This window comes from Vicia villosa, unplaced genomic scaffold, assembly GCF_029867415.1.
Source record: "Vicia villosa cultivar HV-30 ecotype Madison, WI unplaced genomic scaffold, Vvil1.0 ctg.003591F_1_1, whole genome shotgun sequence".
NCBI lineage: Eukaryota > Viridiplantae > Streptophyta > Magnoliopsida > Fabales > Fabaceae > Vicia > Vicia villosa.
In genome coordinates, this window is record NW_026706247.1 from 127,198 (window position 1) to 145,253 (window position 18,056).

Sequence of the window (18,056 nt, forward strand, 5' to 3'; positions counted from 1 at the left end):
GAGTTTGTGTAATTATATATTTTTATTGGTCCTTGAGAAGGGATAACTACGTAAAAGTGAACAAGTCCAACACATGGAAGAGGGGCAAGTTACCCTGTGAAGCCCCTGACCGCCTAAAATTGGCCACGAAGTCGCCCGAATCTTAGCAACAGCCCGCTTGGATAGGCTTTGTCCATCCGGGCTCTTGCCAACTTATCCAGTAGACTTTAGAGATAATGTGTCTCATTACAATGGAATAGAAGAAGGGGTCAAATATTATGACTATTTTCCCCATGATCTAAGGAGGAAAAACTCCATATTCCTCATGGTAGTGGAGCGGAAATAACTTCCCTCAATCCAAGTCTAAAAGGCTCTTTAAATACCTTTACCCTAAGGTTGAGAAGACATTCTCATATTCCCTGAAAATTCCCTAGTAACATAGTTTCTCCCCCTCGTGAGCATGCCCAAACAACTTGAAATACTAAAGCCTCTGGCCACCCATATCAGCCTAGGGGTGTCACGCATCTGTACTTTGTTAGCAAGTACAAATAGCTAAATTCACTAAGTAAGGCCTTTTGTGATTGATTTATCCAAAAAAAAAATTGATCAAATTTATGGTGTAGGCTAAGATGAAACATTTTCACCAGTTGCAATGTTTTATATTTCGACTTTACTTGTCATCATTTCATATCATGATTATAAAATATGGAAATGGATTTAAATATTTCTTTCCTTAATTGGAATCTCCTTGAGGATGTGAACATGACACATCCTGAAGTCTTTGGCGATCCAAAACATTCTAAAAAAGGTGAATATTACGTTTACAATATGGTTATTGGGAGCATAATTTTTTTCTGGTGTTCTATATGTATGACATGTGAAGATATGTAGAGTATCAATACTTAACAATGTTGCAAACTCAATATGTAGAGTATCAATACTTAACAATGTTGCAAACTCACTCATAAAGCCTCTTAATTGGTGGAAGAATGTTGGCCATACTAGGTCTGTAGGTATTAGGTATTTTCCTAATTGACTCTAGGTCTAGTGGAATATTGTTGGTGTAAGTCCTAGAGGTCAATGGTTTCATGATTGAACTTAAAACTTGCATCATATTTATTATTTATAGAAAATACTTTCTTTATTATGTTTGTTTTCAAAGCAATAAAGTTTCTAGAGTAAATAATTTTTTTAATAGAATATTAAGAGGGACTTAAAGGTGAGACGCCATTAAATATAAAAATGTCATTAATTACAATTTTTCCATTAATTACAATTTTGCATTAATTACAAAATTTCATTCTTCTATTTTCTCTATGATGCCAACCCCCCCCCCCCCCCCCCTCTCTCTCTCTCTCTCTCTCTCTCTCTCTCTCTCTCTCTCTCTCTCTCTCTCTCTCTCTCTCTCTCTCTCTCTCTCTCTCTCTCTCTCTCTCTCTCTCTCTCTCTCTCTCTCTCTCTCTCTCTCCTCGCATTGCATTGTTGCGACTACTTCTTTTTTTCATCTAAACTGCTACTTCCATTCACACCCTTTGAACTACAACTCTTGCTCAGTGTTTTCATCAATGTCGTCCACCACCATGCACGATTCACGAACTACGATAGAACAAGAACGAAAAAGGCTTGTCGTCCACCGTCTCTACGGATTCCGGCTGCCATTGTTCTTCACTCACCTCCGATTGACATTGCTTTGTTGTTGTGTAAGTTATTATTCTTTCATTTTTAGATTATTTTGTACATTTTACGGTCTGTTTTGTATTTCTAATTTAAGATTTGTCTTAATTTTATGTTCAATTTCAATTTGTTAATTTCAATTTAGAGATTGTTTTATGAATTTAGGAACGTATTATTGTTCAATGATTTTTGCATTTTGTATTTAGGTTGATTTATTTAATAATTTCACCTAATTTGTCATATTGGTGAAATTACTTAAATTTCCACCTTAACTTTATGAATTATAATTTTGCCATTGATTCCAAAATTTCATTCTTCTATTTTCTCTATGATGCCAACAACTTCTCTCTCTCCGTGTTGTTGCGACTTCTTTTTTTTTTCCATCTAAACTACTACTTCCATTCACACCCTTTAAACTACAACTCTTGCTAAGTGTTTTCATCAATGTCGTCTACCATCATGCACGATTCACGAACTAAGATAGAACAAGAACGACTAAGGCTCGTCGTCCACTGTCGTTGCGGATTTCGGCTGCCATTGTTCTTCACTCACCTTTGATTGACATTGCTTTGTTGTTGTGTAAGTTATTATTCTTTCATTTTTAGATTGTTTTGTACATTTTACGGTCAGTTTTGTATTACTAACTTAGAGTTTGTCTTAATTTCATGTTCAGTTTTAGTTTTTTAATTGCAATTTAGGGAATAGGGATTGTTTTATGAATTAAGGAACTGAGTATTGGGATTTTAGGTTGAGTATTATTACTAAATGATTTTTGCATTCTGTATTTAGGTTGATTTATTTAGTCTCACTTGCTTGTGAAAAATATTAGTCGTCTGTTATGCTTCTACTTGCTATGAACAAAAGTAATAATACCTGCATGCATAGGAAAAAATACATAATTAATATATACTAGTAGTACCTTACAATTTTTTGGAAACAGATTGTCTAACTTTCACGCGAGAAAGTTAGACTGACTTTGAGAATTTTTGGTCCATTGGATTAATTGGAAGGTATTCAGTTTGCCACGTTACCTTCTCTTTCACTTTTCTTGTTTTAAAAAAAATTACATAAGCAGCCAGCACACATGAAGATCATCTATAGACAGCCAATGTCTCACCTTTCGTCGCCATTTCTCCACTGCTCTGACCATAGCTCAAATATTCAAAGTAGATGATTACTTAAAAAAACTCTAATTTATTAAGTTTTGTTGTCATGTGTTACTAATCCAAATCATACTCTCATATAAAAGTAAGGGTTTTGCATTTTTACTAGTTGAAGAAGCATGGAGATTTTGTATTTTCCTAAAAACTGTTACATAATTTCATACTCAACACAGTTTAAAAAGAAACAAATCTAATTATTCCTTCATATTCACGCTAATTTTTCATTGTTAATGTCAAATTTTCCAACCTTATGTTAAGAGTGAGATTATTGACAGTGGAATTATGAACTTGGAAAAGTTGAAAGGCATACATGTAGACGGTGGTACAGGGATATAATAATGGTAAATGGCGGTGGTCTTAGTGACCGGAGGGAGATAACAATGGTGTGTGGCAGGTCTTAGTCAGCGGCAATAGTGGTACGATGGCGATTGGCTTGGAGACAGTGCTGTGGTGAGAGAAAATGAAATTATTTAAAAGGGACGTGGCATTGTTTTATGCAATTATTTAACCCTTATAAATAATTGCATTTTCTCTCACCACAGCACTGTCTCCAAGTCAATCGCCATCGTACCACTATTGCCGCTGACTAAGACCTAACACACACCATTGTTATCTCCCTCCGGTCACTAAGACCACCGTCATTTACCATTATTATCTCCCTGTACCACCGCTTACATGTATGCCTTTCAACTTTTCCAAGTTCATAATTCCACTGTCAATAATCTCACTCTTAGCATAAGGTTGGAAATTTTGACATTAACAATGAAAAATTAGTGTGAATATGAAGGAATAATTAGATTTGTTTCTTTTTACTGATAGACCTTAAAACATTATGGTCTTTTATCATTTCATGTGTTTATTACCACTTACATATTTTATATACATTATAATTTAAGGATAATGCTAACATGTGCTTTAAGAACATATGTTAAGAAAACTTCAAATGGAAAGTTTGTCTTACAAAAAAATAATAAAGGTAAATAATTATATATTTATAATAAATTCAATATATAATTTTTCAGATAATATTTCTTTCTTTAATTCTTATCATATATTCTTAACGTATATGTTAGCATTATCTATAATTTAAATATTTTATCTAATAGTTATAATTTATTATGACGGCCACCTCAAATTTTTTACTCTGGCTCTGTCACTTGGCTCCGCCACTATAAAGTGATAGTTATTCATTATCATATTTTCAAAACTCTAACTACACATAAAATTATAAATTTATGGTCTCTCTAAAACTTTCGATTCTTCACAATTAATATTGTAGGGGAATGACTCTGGTTACAACGTATCCAAACAAACACTTGCTCAAGTATATTAAATAGAGAATATTGATACATACATGGATATAATAAACAAACCATTGGTTGGATGAACCCGACCATTAATTTAAACTAATTAAATTAATTTTATTTTTCATGTTCGGATCAATACCAAACCAAACAATAAGGTGAATTTTATTTTGCATTCATTTTTCCCTCTAAAAAGAGAATTTAATTGACCCAATACACAAGGCAAAAGCAAAACATAGCACATGACAGCATGTATTTGGAATTGCCAAAAAGCTATAAAAAATCATCTTATTATTATTAAAAAGAAAGAAACTCACTTTTATATATAATAGAGTAATTACTCTTCTCACAACTTTTAATCTCAAAATGGAAATATTTTTTTTAATCCCTCTGCCCCCATTGATTTATTCTTGAAATACAGCATCAAAGATTTTTATTATTATTATTCACTTGCAACTTTATAGTAAATAATTTATTAATTGGAAAAAGGACAAGCTGAAGTTTTGGTACTATCTCCATTTGATAGAAGGCCTCCAAGTAACTCTGCTGGGTCATAGTAAATCTCCACCTCTTCAACCTTCAAAGCATCATCCACCTATCATAAAAAAAATTATTGCTCATTAGTCATGATAGTGATGTATAAAATTCCAAATTTAGAAGGTAATAAAAATTGCTTCTATGTGAGACAAACACACATAATCAAATAGTTAAAATTATGGAAAAAAAAGTGGTGTTTATCCAACTCAGTTGATAACTACATAAATGTATCAAACTACAGAATTGCGGATTCGAACTCGTGATATCCATTTATAGAAAAAAGTTCAGCGAGAAAAGGTATAAAAATTTATTATTGTATTCAGACCCTAGAATAAAAGAAAATACCTTGAGAGTTCCTAAGCCAAAAAATTGGACCATTTTCCCAGTAGGTGCATGTCCCTTGAATGGACCTTCAAAGAACCCCCAATGCCTAAACTTGAAAGCAATTTCAGGTGGTCCTGTGTAAACTTTAATCACTTCCCATGCAAATCCTCTTGGAAAAGCTGATTTGAACACTTCATGAGATGATTCAAAAGTCTCTTCATTTGAATTATATGGCTTCAAATTTTCTGGCAGAGAACTTTTCAACAATGCATTATAACTTCCTAATCTTAGAGTTTCCTCTCCAGTTAGTCCCTCTCTGCCTGTATATACCAACGAAAATTAATCGGAAAAAAATGAATTTATCTTTGATTTTTTAGGTTACTAATACATCAGATATTTCACAATTAAAATGTATTAAATATAACCTCTAAAATTTTAGATCTAACAATTTTCACCAAGATCAAATAAAGTTCAAGGTATACAAAAAAAAAAAAAAAAAAAACATATATAAGAAAATTTGATTGATTCACATACATAATTAAGTGAACAATTCTTCATCAAGTAGTATCTTATAAACAAATTATCAAACTAATTAATTAATGTGGTAAAGTAAAAAAAATACACACCACAAATAAATGCATAGAAGCAAAATATCTGTTAAATTCTCTCATGGAAAAAGATGTATACCAAACAAAAATTGACACATATATGATTAATTAATTTAATTAATTAATTAATTACCATTAACAAAGAGCTTAAATTTTTCAGGCACAATGGTCTTGAAGTCCTTCAACCGGATCTTGTGAGAGAGTTCCATCTCCCATGACTTAATACCATTTTGAACAATCTCCTCTAATGATCCCTCTGGCCATTCCTGAAAAAATTATAACAAAATTGAGAAATCTAGAAATGGATATTAGAATGATAAGATTAAGAAGGTGTGATGTGGTGGTTCACTTTGGTTCTTCCTTGTTCAAAAAGCTGGTTGACAAGACCATAAGTGGGAGGGCCACCATGTCTCCACTGGATGTTTTCATCTTCATCATGCAAAATAGATCTGTACTTGTCTTTTAGAACTATGTTTGACATGTTAAATGTTGATGAAGAGGTTAGGTATAAACTAGATAAATTGATGTGTATATATAGGTGTAAAGGAAGATGGTTATGATCATATGTCCTAGTTTTTTTTATCAAGACACATGTCCTATATCTTGAGTCACATGATAAGATTTTCATTTTATTCAAGAAAGATAAACATATTTTCAATAAATGAAATATAGAATTGGACGCAAACCACGTTTTGTGGTGTGAGCAATCACCTCGCCATTTATTTTTTAAAATTTTTTTTTTTAATTATAAAATGTGTTGGAAAACTAGAATTTCGTCAATAATCACAAATTAATATGCAAAACATCTCTCTTAAAATAATGTGAGACATTACAAAAAAAAAAGTTTTTAAAGATTTATCCGTCTTATCAACTCAGATCTTTTAAGAAACAATAGATAATTCTCTATTACAAAGATTGTAAAAGAATTCGAATATGAATTAACTTAAAAAAAACATATAAATTATTCAAATACTCAATTTTTTTAGTATGATTATTCTTTTAATTTGTGTTAAAAATGTGCTACCAATTAGATTCATAAAATAGAGAAAGAATGGTTTAATGTAAAAACTTGAAATCTAATAGTGTGTTTGCTTCAAAGTAGTATTATGTTTGAATCTCACTAACTCTAAGTACTAATGATCCGAATCTCATATCCTTGGCAGCAATCATTTCAGCATCTAGTTTTGCAGCCAAATAAATGCTAATATAATTTTCTATTTGCGGATATAATTTAATCTTTAGAAAAACGTAATTAATCTGTTTGATTTGATTAGTAATATTATTTCTCTAACAATATAAACATATTTTTAATTAAAATAATTTTATATAAATATGTTTTAAAATTTTCAAGTGATGAAGAGAAAAAAAATATGTTTTGAGATTGTCGAAAAGCAAAAAATTAAAAAAGTAGTTTGGTCTGAGCGGTTCACAGATATTGGATTTATAGGTTTGATTCGTGGAATATTTTTTATTAATTTATAAATACTCTAAGATATCTTAAATAAATATATAAGATAGTTATAATATTTTTATTATAATGGTAATGTTTTGAATCCATTAAGGATCCATTAGGTTTCAGCATTATAAATATGTATTTCTATTATTTTTGTCGTCATAACTTTTAGAACTTTATTAATTTAAAATAGAGATAATAGTTAGGAATCCTTGGTAAACTTAGAGAAGTAATGATTGAAATTCCTTTGAGTTATTCGAATTTGGGAAACCTTTAGAAGGTTTATGGCATTGACCCGAACTTAAAATGTTCGATAATCGTGAGTTTTTTTTTCAAAATGTGAGGTATATTCTATAACTCAGACGCGGGATAAATACATAGTTGATCACTGGGTTATCATTGTGTTTCCGGGATAGTCTGGTGTTAAAGCAACTTACCTGGTCGGCAGATGTTCATTTATAGAAATAAATTTTCTAACTCTTATGGTGATTTTTAGTAGAAAATCTGAAAACTATTCTTATTTGAAGGTCGCGCCAAAACTTTGCTTATTTATCAAATCAAGTCCAACCAACCTGATGGTAAAGTTGTGAACTGTGACTTCGATGAGGAAGAAAGGTTTATGAGTTGTTGGGAGTGAAACCTAGAGGATCAAAGTTCATCAATCACAAATGTATTACAGTTTAGTGAGTCCCGTCAGAGAAATAAGAGTAAATACTATGGATGAAGCTTTTAGAAACTAGCATAGGAGCGACTCAATTTGAGGTGGAGTTTCCTACTATGAATACAAGTAGTAGTGAGAGAATGATTAAAAATGCATTTATTTATCATTTGACTCGTGATAAGGTAATGAGAGAGATTATACCATCTCAAGGAGACAATTATTGTGTACTTATGCTTTGAATGTGGCTGAAAGGTTGCAAAACTCATAAATAGAAACTTTTGGAGTCCAAAATAGTTGGAGAATCATGCTTATGGGCTTGTTAGATTATCTAAGCAAAAAAAGGTAGTTGAAAATAAATGGATGCAAGTGGCAAGATCAAGGTTCAAGTGTGGCTTGAACTTAATCAAGTTGTTAAATATTGATTAAACATGGTAAAGAGCAACAAGGTGGTTCATGAGTAAATTGACATCATCATGTTTTCAATTCAAGATGGAGATTGTAAAAGTGTGTCTTAAAATATTTGAGTGATGAGGATAAAGAAAATATGCTTCGAGATTGTTAAAATCAGAAAGCCGAAAAGCCGTCCAATTTAAGATGTTCACAGATATTGGGTTTAGTAAGTTTGATTGTGGATTCGTTCATTAATATTAGTATATTTTATATTAATTTAGAAATACTCTAAAATACTTTAAATTAATATAAAATATATTATAATATTTTAAATTAATATAAAAGATATTATAAGATGTTATATTTTTCTAACAATTAATCGGTTATGTTTTAGGCCCTTTAAATATCTATTGAGTTTCAGCGGTTATAACTACGTACCTCTATTATTTTTTTCTTCACAATTTTCATAACTTTATTACATGAAGATTGAGAAGGGTTAAGAATCATCGGTATACTTAGAAAGACAATGGTTGAAATTTTTTGGAATTTTCGAAATATGAGAAGCTTTTAAAAATATCTTAAGGAATTTGGAAAACACATCTAAACACTTTGAACTTATATGACTCAAAAAGTTATTTTTTGAAACATTTTAAAAATATTTTAATTAAACATTTTATTATGTTTAAAAATTAATAGGTATTATAGATGTAACATTTTTACATAGTTAATGAATCACAATTATTTTGAAAAATTAAACATTTTTTAAAAAATTAATTTATAGGCGCAAATAATTTTACATAGTTAATGCATGACAATAATTGATAATATTTTAGATGTAATTGAAGTAAAAACAAAAAAGCTTTAAAATTTACGGTTATAGTTAATTCTCAATGTATATCAATGAAATTCTTTTTTTTTAATAGAAAATGTTAAGTTTTATAAGATAAAATCATATTAATAAATATCAGAAATGATATAATTAAAAGGTTATTCAATCCACCTGCACTTCCATGGCTGCAAATCTCGCTGCCGAAACTATCGCCGAGAATCCATATTCTAATTTTCTTGTACGATGTTTATGGATCCAAGAGTGTTTATATTTAATGCTTACAATGTACCATCATATGCAACAAGTGATTTTAACTTATAATAGTTGAGAAAATAATAAGGAATTATTAAGTTCACGTGAACATAACATAACATAACGTGCATAAGAAATAAATTTACCATTTAGGGTGGACAAATTTCGGCCAACTGATTCAAACCAACCGATTTATTATAATTTTTGTGCAAACGGTTTAAATTGAATCGAAGGTCGGATTGATTCAGTTGTTTAATTTGGATAGTATAAGGTTGATTCAGTCGAATTCAAATGATTATTTTGGATCTGTCGAAAATCAAACCCGACCGAACTCAATTAATATTTAATTTTTTTATTTTTATTTTTGTATATGGATTCATTTTAAAAATAGAGTCAAATAATGTTGATATAATATTATATTTTTGTAATCTAACGATGATATTGCTTATTCACAAAAATACAAGAAAAAACAATATAAAATTTTGATTGTTATTTATTTTGTGGTTTAAAATATGACAATGATCAAATTAATGTTAAATGATATTGAAAATATTATTACATAATAATAATTTTTTTCAATAATAAAAATATAATGCTATTCTAAAATTTTGATAATTTTTTTAAAATTAAAAAATAAATATTACTGAAGTTTGTAAAAAATAATTTTAATGGATTTAGTTTAATAAATATTAAACCGATTAAATCCATTCAATTTATCCGATAAACCGATTTAATCGAATTCGCTAAAAATTAAAATTTTATCGGTCGAAATTAAGTTTTTAAAAGGAAACTACGGTTTACGTCAGATTTAAATTTTTAGCCCGATAGCGACTCAAACCGGTCAATTATTCGATCCTACTGTCAAGATAAGTGATGAATCATCTTTGGTTAGTGTCAGTGTCACTTTTTAGTGTATGAATAATATTTCTCTTTAACAAATTGAACGGTGACACAATTGGCACCCTATGCGTATGGGTTTGAATCCAATTTTGTCAAATATGTTTTGTAACTTATATATTCATTATTTCCTCAAATTATAATCAATTTCTTCTTCAAAATTTCTAAAAAAAATTAAATAGTTAAGAAAATATATTAATTCTATCAACAAAATAAATAATTTAAAATTTTAATATACTTTTTTTAATTTTTTTATTATATAATATAATAATTTATATTATTATATTAGATAATATGAAAAGGTTAGATTTTAGTTAAAAAATGTGACATGACAAAATTCGTGTGATGTGGCGCCAAGTGGCATTGCCACATTACTACCACGTCTGTAAATTGGAAGGGGGACTAAGAAAACCCAAGAAATATTAAATAGGATGACATAAAATTGATTTTTCTTAAATAGGAATTAAAAGATTAAAAAATAATCAAAATAAGAAGATCAAAAGTGCATTCAAGCCAAAGAAAAATTAAAGCTTTTAAGAGGTAGTCTTAGGAAGTGGAATAAGGAGGTTTTTGGTTGGCTTGATTTGAAGATCGAAGATGAATTGAAGAGGTGAATAAAGTTGGTAGTTTGTCAGAATCAAATCAAGGAGTTAATATCAAGAAGAGGTAATGCTTCTAGCTCAACGTGGAAGAATCTTTATCTCAAAGATAGTTTGCTTCAACAAAAGTCTAGATTGAAGTGGGTTAGAGAGGGTGACTTAGATAGTAAATTTTTTCATAATGCCATGAAGAGTAGAAATAGAAAGAAGTTCATATGTTCTTTGAGAACTAGTGGGGGGGGGGGTAAAAAAGTCAAGTGCATTTTTTTTAGAAGTTTCAAGAACTTGACATCCTCGTACCTAAGTTGGAAGGGCTTGAGTTTTGAACTTTATATATGGAAGATAGAGAATTTTTGGAAGAACTTTTTTCTAATTTGGAAATCAAATAAGTAGTTTGGGGTTGTGAAAGATCTAAAAGTCCTGGGCCAGATGGATACAATTTTGTATTCATAAAAAATTGCTGGAATATTTTAAAGGAATATGTCTTTACGTTTGTGAATAACTTTCATGGTAAATATAGATTGTCTAAGGCTATAACTTCATCTTTTTTAACCCTTATCCCTAAATGTAATAACTCTCAAGGATTCGATGAGTATAGGCCTATCTGTTTGGTGGGATGTCTTTATAAGATTCTAGCTAAATTATTAGCATCAAGGTTGAAAATAATTCTGGAAAATTTAATATCTTATAGTCAGTCAACCTTTGTTCAAGAAAGACAGTTGCTAGATGGAGTGTTAGTGGCTAACGAGATTGTTGATCTAGCATCTAGAAGTTAGAAGGATTGTATTCTTTTTAAAGCCAACTTTGAAAAAACATATGATAGAGTTAGTATAAATATCTTAGGTTCATGTTGAAAAGGATGGGATTTGGGCCTCATTGGATGAAGTGGATTGAAGCTTGTGTGTTTACAAGTCATATGCCAGTCCTAGTAAATGGGAGCCCTATTTTGGACTTTGAAATAAGAAGAGGTTTGAGACAAGGTGATCCACTATCACCATTTATTTTCTTTTTTGATAGTGGAAGGTTTATCAGGTTTGGTCAAAAAAGCTATAGAAGATGAAGAGTTCCAAGGATTCAAAATTAAGGATAAGGTCTCTTTGAGATTCTTCAATTTGCAGACGACACCTTGTTGATAGGAGAAGGTAGTTGGAGGAATGTTAGGAGCATAAAGGATATTTTGAGGGGTTTTGAATTGATGTTTAGATTAGTAGTGAACTTTTGCAAAAGTAAATTGTATGGTATTAATCTTAGCCAGCATTTCATGCTATCAACTTCTACCTTTCTCTCTTGCAATGTAGAAGATATGCCTTTCAATTTTTTTAGGAATTCCAATAAGATCAAATCCTAGGAGAATTCATATGTGAAACCCTATCTTGGACAAATTGAGAGCAAAGTTGGCTAATTGGAAGGGTAGATTGTTTTACACTATGATGAAGAGTCACTTTGATTAACTTTGCCTTAAATAGCTAATCAATCTTCTTACTACCTTTTTACAAGGCTCTTGCGAAGATTTGGAAAGAAATAAAGAAAATCCAACAAACTTTTCGTGGGGAAGTTATGATTCTAAAAGGAAGGTCTATTGGGTTAGCTGCAAACAAATTTGTAGGTCTAAAAATCAATGGAGCTTAGGAGTGAAGAACATTGAAGATTTCGAAAAAAACTCTTTTATGTAAATGGAAGTGGTGTATTGGTGGAAAAAGATGCAATTTGGGAAGAATTATTATAGACTATGTATGGTAACATTGACAACAAATGTTTAAGTGGTCATGAAAAAAGGCAGAAGATTCGAGTCAACTTGGTGGCTGGATTTGGTCAGAATATATAGCACTATTGATGATAAAGTTGTAGGTTTAACAGGTAATGTTCAATTCAGGATGGGAAAAGGAAATTGCATTCCTTTATGAACATCAATATGGTGTTGAAGATCATTCTTTGAAGAATAACTACTACTGGGTTTATTCACCATTAGCAGTAAACAAGAAGGCACAGTTGATCAAATGGGCATATGGAACAATGATGCTTGGATATGTAATGACCTAGGTTTATAAGAAGCTTGATTGGGAGAATGCAAATCCAACTAGCTTGACTTACTTTATTCTTTGGCTGAGCAGGTCCCAAAAGATGGAGAAGAGGATATTTTCGAATGGAAGGTTGATAGTAAAAAGTGTTTATGGTAAATTCCTGCTACAAATCTTTAGAACTCGACAGGAATTTGGAATACATTGAAGAATAATTGGCATATGCATTCAGGGCATCTGGAGAACTCAAGTTCCTGCAAAAATTAAAACTTTTGGCTGGAGAGTATTTCTAAACCGTCTTCCTAGAAAATATCAATTGAGAAGAGAATAATTTCAAGATATTTTAAAATATGTTTTCTTGAAAGAAATCAGTTTGAAAATACATTTTAGTGTGTGTGCTTTATCCATGCACTTTTACGATATATCTCTTATGATTTACAAAGTGTTCAGTCATTACTAAGTTAGGAGGGCTTCTTAGCACTTCAAGACTTTGTCAGATGCTTCTCTTTAGTAAACACTTGCTTAAGTAGCTTGAGATGAGGCTTCTGTCATATTCCACTTGATTGCCATCATCAGAAAGTCAAGTCTATCAAACCCTAATACTTAGAGTTGCATCTTTATCCACTTAGGTGTTTGTACTTGACTTACTAGTCGACATTAGTTGTTATCATCAAAAGTTGATGTCCTTGTTAAAAACGTATAACCTGAAAAAATAAGGTTCCGTAGAGTTTGTTGAGCTCCTTTTTGTGTCTTTGGTATACTCAGAAAATTACCCTTTCTTGATTAGCCCTTTAATTGTATCTTTAAGTTTGATGCAATCCTTAGTGTTGTGACCGCGACTCTCGCGGAAATCACAATACTTGGACTTATCAATCTGAGCAAACTCCTTGACCAGATATGGGTTCCTTATCCTGATATTTTTAAAATTTGTGTTGGCACATTGCTTTAAGATCCTCTCGTGTGAAGTGTTCAAGGTAGTATATGCGGCAAACCTCTAGTGGGGTTTGTGCTCACTTTCTTCTTTGGACCACTCATAATATTTCTGATAAGATTGGCTAGATTCCGCATTCTTCGACACCCAACTACCTATGATGGTCAGAAAATTTTCTTCCTAGTTGATGTAAGGTTGCACCTTACTCGACAGATCCTTAAAATTGTGGGCTTCTTTGCGCCCTTAATTTTTCCAGAATGCACAGTCTTGTCTGAGGCCCTTGTCCAAGATCTACCACTTTGGGCTTTCATCTGAGCCTCCAACAACTACATCCACCTTAGTGAAGAGGTTAATATACCTACACACGGTTTCCTTCTTATGCTACGTGACTCCATTAAGCACGACCATGTTGATCATTTGCCTCTTCTTGCCGGTGAAACGGGAATGAAAGCCTCGCATAGGTCAGACCAAGAATCTATGCTTCCGTCTAGAAGTGACTTGTACCAGGCTAGGGATGATTCAACTAGGGTTACTGCAAAGAGCTTCCACTTCACTTCTCTGTCGACATGATAATTGTCCAGTAAGTCATTTACATGCTTGGCGTGTTAAAATGGATTTCTAGTCCCATTATAACTCTAAAGGTTCAAAGGATTCTCCAACAACTTTGAGATTCTACTGTTCAAGATGCGAGCGGAGAAGGGGTTCTTGTTCTGTGTAGATGTTTTTTATGTTGGCTACATTTATGGTAAAACATACCTAGGTGTTTAATGTCTTGACTGATGTCCCGACATGTTTTATATTGTGTTATGCAGGTTGCATATGTGTTAAGCTAATACAGGTTCTATTAGTGAATGTCATGATATCCTTGTGTGACAGTAGAGGCTGTTATATTTTATTAATTGTGTTTCCTGATTTCTCTCAATCTACAGTTTAGGAACCTTTTATTGTGTGCTGAATATTTCGACCAGAAGATTCTGCTGACAGCACATTTTGTAACAACCAGATGGCGTGTAAATTAGGTTAACTTGGTTAACACTATTTTGTTTCTAAAAAAGCCCAAGGCCCAAGAGCTGCATATAAGAAGTCTCCAATCCTAATTTGGAACGCAGAGGGAGTAAATTGTTAATTGTGAAGAACCATAGTTCTGTAACTGTCTCTTGTACTCCAAGCAATTGTCTTTTGATGATTTTATTGGAATAGGTTGTTTGTGTATTGTGTCACTCTAAGCTTTTAAGAACGAGTGTGTGTCTCTTGATTGAAGCTTTTAAGCAGATCAAGGAGTGTTTTTGAAGTGTGTCTTCTCTCTGAATTTGTTTAATGTTTATTTGTAATCACTGTTGTGATTGAGGGGGAGTGAGTGGAGATACTCAGGTCTAGGAATAGATTGGAATTACATTGGGTAGGTTTTAAGTGAGGAGTTGTAAACGGGGAAGTTTAACCCCGAATTAATTTTGCTTATATTGGATTCCTACCCTAGCTTGGTAGCCCCCAGAGTAGGTTGTTTGAACCGAACTGGGTAAACAATTATGTGTATTCTTTATTGTTTTTATGCATTTCTTTTTTAACGTTTTGTGTTGTATAATTGTGGATGTCATAACATCCAGTAAGACATCAAGCGTGAGTTACTATAATTTTCATTCCGCGGTTAGACAAGAGCATTTTTCATACCTTTCAATCCTTCTAGGGCGGCGAACCTCGCGAGGAGTATGACTACCTTTCAGTCCTTTGGGATCTAGGGAATGAGCATGACACTTGTGTCACCGGCGTCTTAGGGACTTCTTAATCGTTTTTGAATCCCTTATACAATTTTGTTTCTCATGTTGGTGTTTTATAGACATTTTCAATTCGAGCTAGCTTTTCCATCAAAGCTTGAGAGTTTTGCTCATGAACCATTTGGAAGACATTATTCAATAGTTCATGGGATCCTTGCAAGCCAAGATTGGCATCTAAGATTTAAAATTCGGAGAGTGTTTCTCGTCTAAACACTATAAGCGGTGACTAATGTCTGAATGAAGGTTCGCCTAGGTGAAACTATGGAGCAGATCTAAGAAATAGAAGAGGTTGAAACATTGATTTATCTGCCCTTGGCTCTATAAATTTTTGCGCAGGATGAAAATATGAAATAGTTTCCAGGACTTTATCACGCGTCCATTGAGGAGGAAATAGAGGATTCCTAGCAACTTCAACGGCAGCGGTGACCCACCGTTGGATGGTAGAACGAGTAGCCTTGTAACCCGCCATTCTCGAGATATCTGATCAGGAAACAAATATTTACGATTCAATTGAAGGAGATATGGATTTCTATCGAAGGAGATTTGGTAGAATTGAGATAAGTTAGATCGTGGAGAATTTTAGGAATTTTGATTCCCCTAGATGGCGTTAATGTTTTGTACTAGAAAATGATTAAAAATAGTGAGATTATAGTCTGCTAGGGTGGTTCGCAACTTCCGATGCAATGGAGAAGGGCTAACCCGCAAGGTTTACACTCCAATGCTCTAGTCATCGAGAGAAAGAGAAGTGATGTTTGAATGGAAAAAGATTTGATACTTGAGAAGTGGCATACCTTACTTTTCAAATAGAGGAGATGAATGATAATTGTGCACGTGTGGAACGACATTCAATGCAATTAGCCGTTAGATTAATCAAGATTGTTAGCGTGACGTTCCTCATGAGAGGTTACCTGCAACACGAAGGAAAAAGGGTATACTTGCTCCACATTTAGCAACTTTGTCATTTTGTAATTGGACATTCATTTTATGAACCTTGTGAACAACCTAAAATAATTTTAATTTTGATATATCAACTAAAAAAGAACAATAACATGCAAAGTAGGTATGGCAAAAAAAATTGGCACCTCCCGAACCCTATCGCCCAACCTTGAATTTAGCAAGGAGAAATCGATTTAATTTGAGGCGAGTACGGGTAAAATCCAATTTTTAAAACGAGGGCGGGGGATGTTAATACTGCCCCGCATCCACCCCAGCCTTGACCTATTAAATTTATTTTCTTATCTTTATTTTTAATAATTTTATCATTCATTTACTTTTTTGAAATTTAAAATAGAAAATTTATTATAATTATTATTCTTTTTTTTGAAAATAAAATTAAAAAATGACAAGTATTATTATTATTAAAATAGTTAACTATTTAATTTAATTATTGATTTTTTGTTATTATAAAAAAATCTGAATTTTAAAAACTAATTTGGTGGATGAGAATGAGACTGGACGGAGAAACAGTAGAAGACTGAGAGAGTTGAGATGGGATTGGTATAAAGAGGCGGGGTGGAGTTGGTGTTGAAGCGGTAAAGCGGCAAGCAAAAAGTAATAGGTATTATTTATTACCGGGTGATATAGGTTATATCGTATCGTAGTCCACAGAGATTGGTTGAGAAGAACTGCCGTTCGACTATCTCGCGTTCTAAGTTTCATGATTGGGTGCGGAAAGTAAATGCGGGAAAAGTAAATAAAAGCAGATAAACAATCTCAATAGTCTAAGAGAAATAGTTACGGAATTGCATTTCGTTCTACCCGTCGAATACTTAAATCTGAAGATCTGTCGCTCGACACTCACAATACGCATCAACATCACCTGGCATCACTCGAGATGCCACATCGGTGTCCATGTCTGCAACACCGACGAAAGCTCAACCGTACTATTCACATCAGCGATTTCTCCACCGACACAAACAACACGGAGGCATTAGACTCGATACCCACTACGATTGTTAGTCCTAAATCCATGTCTGCAACCCAGAAACTAACAGCTATCATTCCTAATCAAGATCTATGATGCCCATGTCTGCAACACCACAAATCCAGAGCATTTAAGCAAAAAGATCAAGAACAACAACAATGATGATTTGTAAAGCGAATATATAAACGATCCCAATATCCACAAATATACATACAATAAGAGTAGAAACATACATACAACACCCACCATTGGAATGAAACAAAGGGAAGAGAGAAGATGAACCGGAAAGATCTCACCGGTACAATGAAATCGAGACAGATCCATGATCAATCCACATGACGTCGCACCCAATGGTGTTTCCTAAGCCTCTAAACTATCAAAATTGGACCAGAGCCACTCCATGGGGGAAATGGATGATAAAAAACCCTAAAAAAGTGTTTTTACAACATATATACAAGTCTGAAAGTCGCAGACCGCGCTAAGCGCGCCCAGCGCGCTAAGCGGGCTGCTTTTTATTTTTCTTAGACCGCCAGACCGCGCTTAGCGCCAAAAACCCGCGCTAAGCGCCCAACTTTCTGCCAAATGGGTCAAAAATGCTCCCAGAGCCCGCTTAGCGCGGTCAAGCCCGCTTAGCGCGCTCAACAGAACAGCAAATCTTGTTTTGGTCGTATCTTGAGAACCGTAACTCCGATTTGCGCCCGGTTCGAAGCGTTGGAAAGCTTATTCCATGCTCTATCTAAC

The 18,056-nt window shown here is 32.7% G+C and overlaps 1 protein-coding gene across 1 annotated transcript; it reads right to left on the reverse strand.

The window, feature by feature from the left end:
- Positions 1 to 4,375: 4,375 nt before the first annotated feature.
- LOC131641234 (pathogen-related protein-like) lies at positions 4,376 to 6,239 on the reverse strand. The gene is made up of 4 exons (XM_058911533.1): positions 5,939 to 6,239; positions 5,723 to 5,855; positions 5,003 to 5,301; positions 4,376 to 4,715 (listed from the first exon to the last, which is right to left on the reverse strand). The coding sequence occupies exons 1-4, from the start codon at positions 6,215 to 6,217 to the stop codon at positions 4,596 to 4,598; spliced, it is 831 nt and encodes a 276-aa protein (XP_058767516.1). The 5' UTR covers positions 6,218 to 6,239; the 3' UTR covers positions 4,376 to 4,595.
- Positions 6,240 to 18,056: the final 11,817 nt, after the last annotated feature.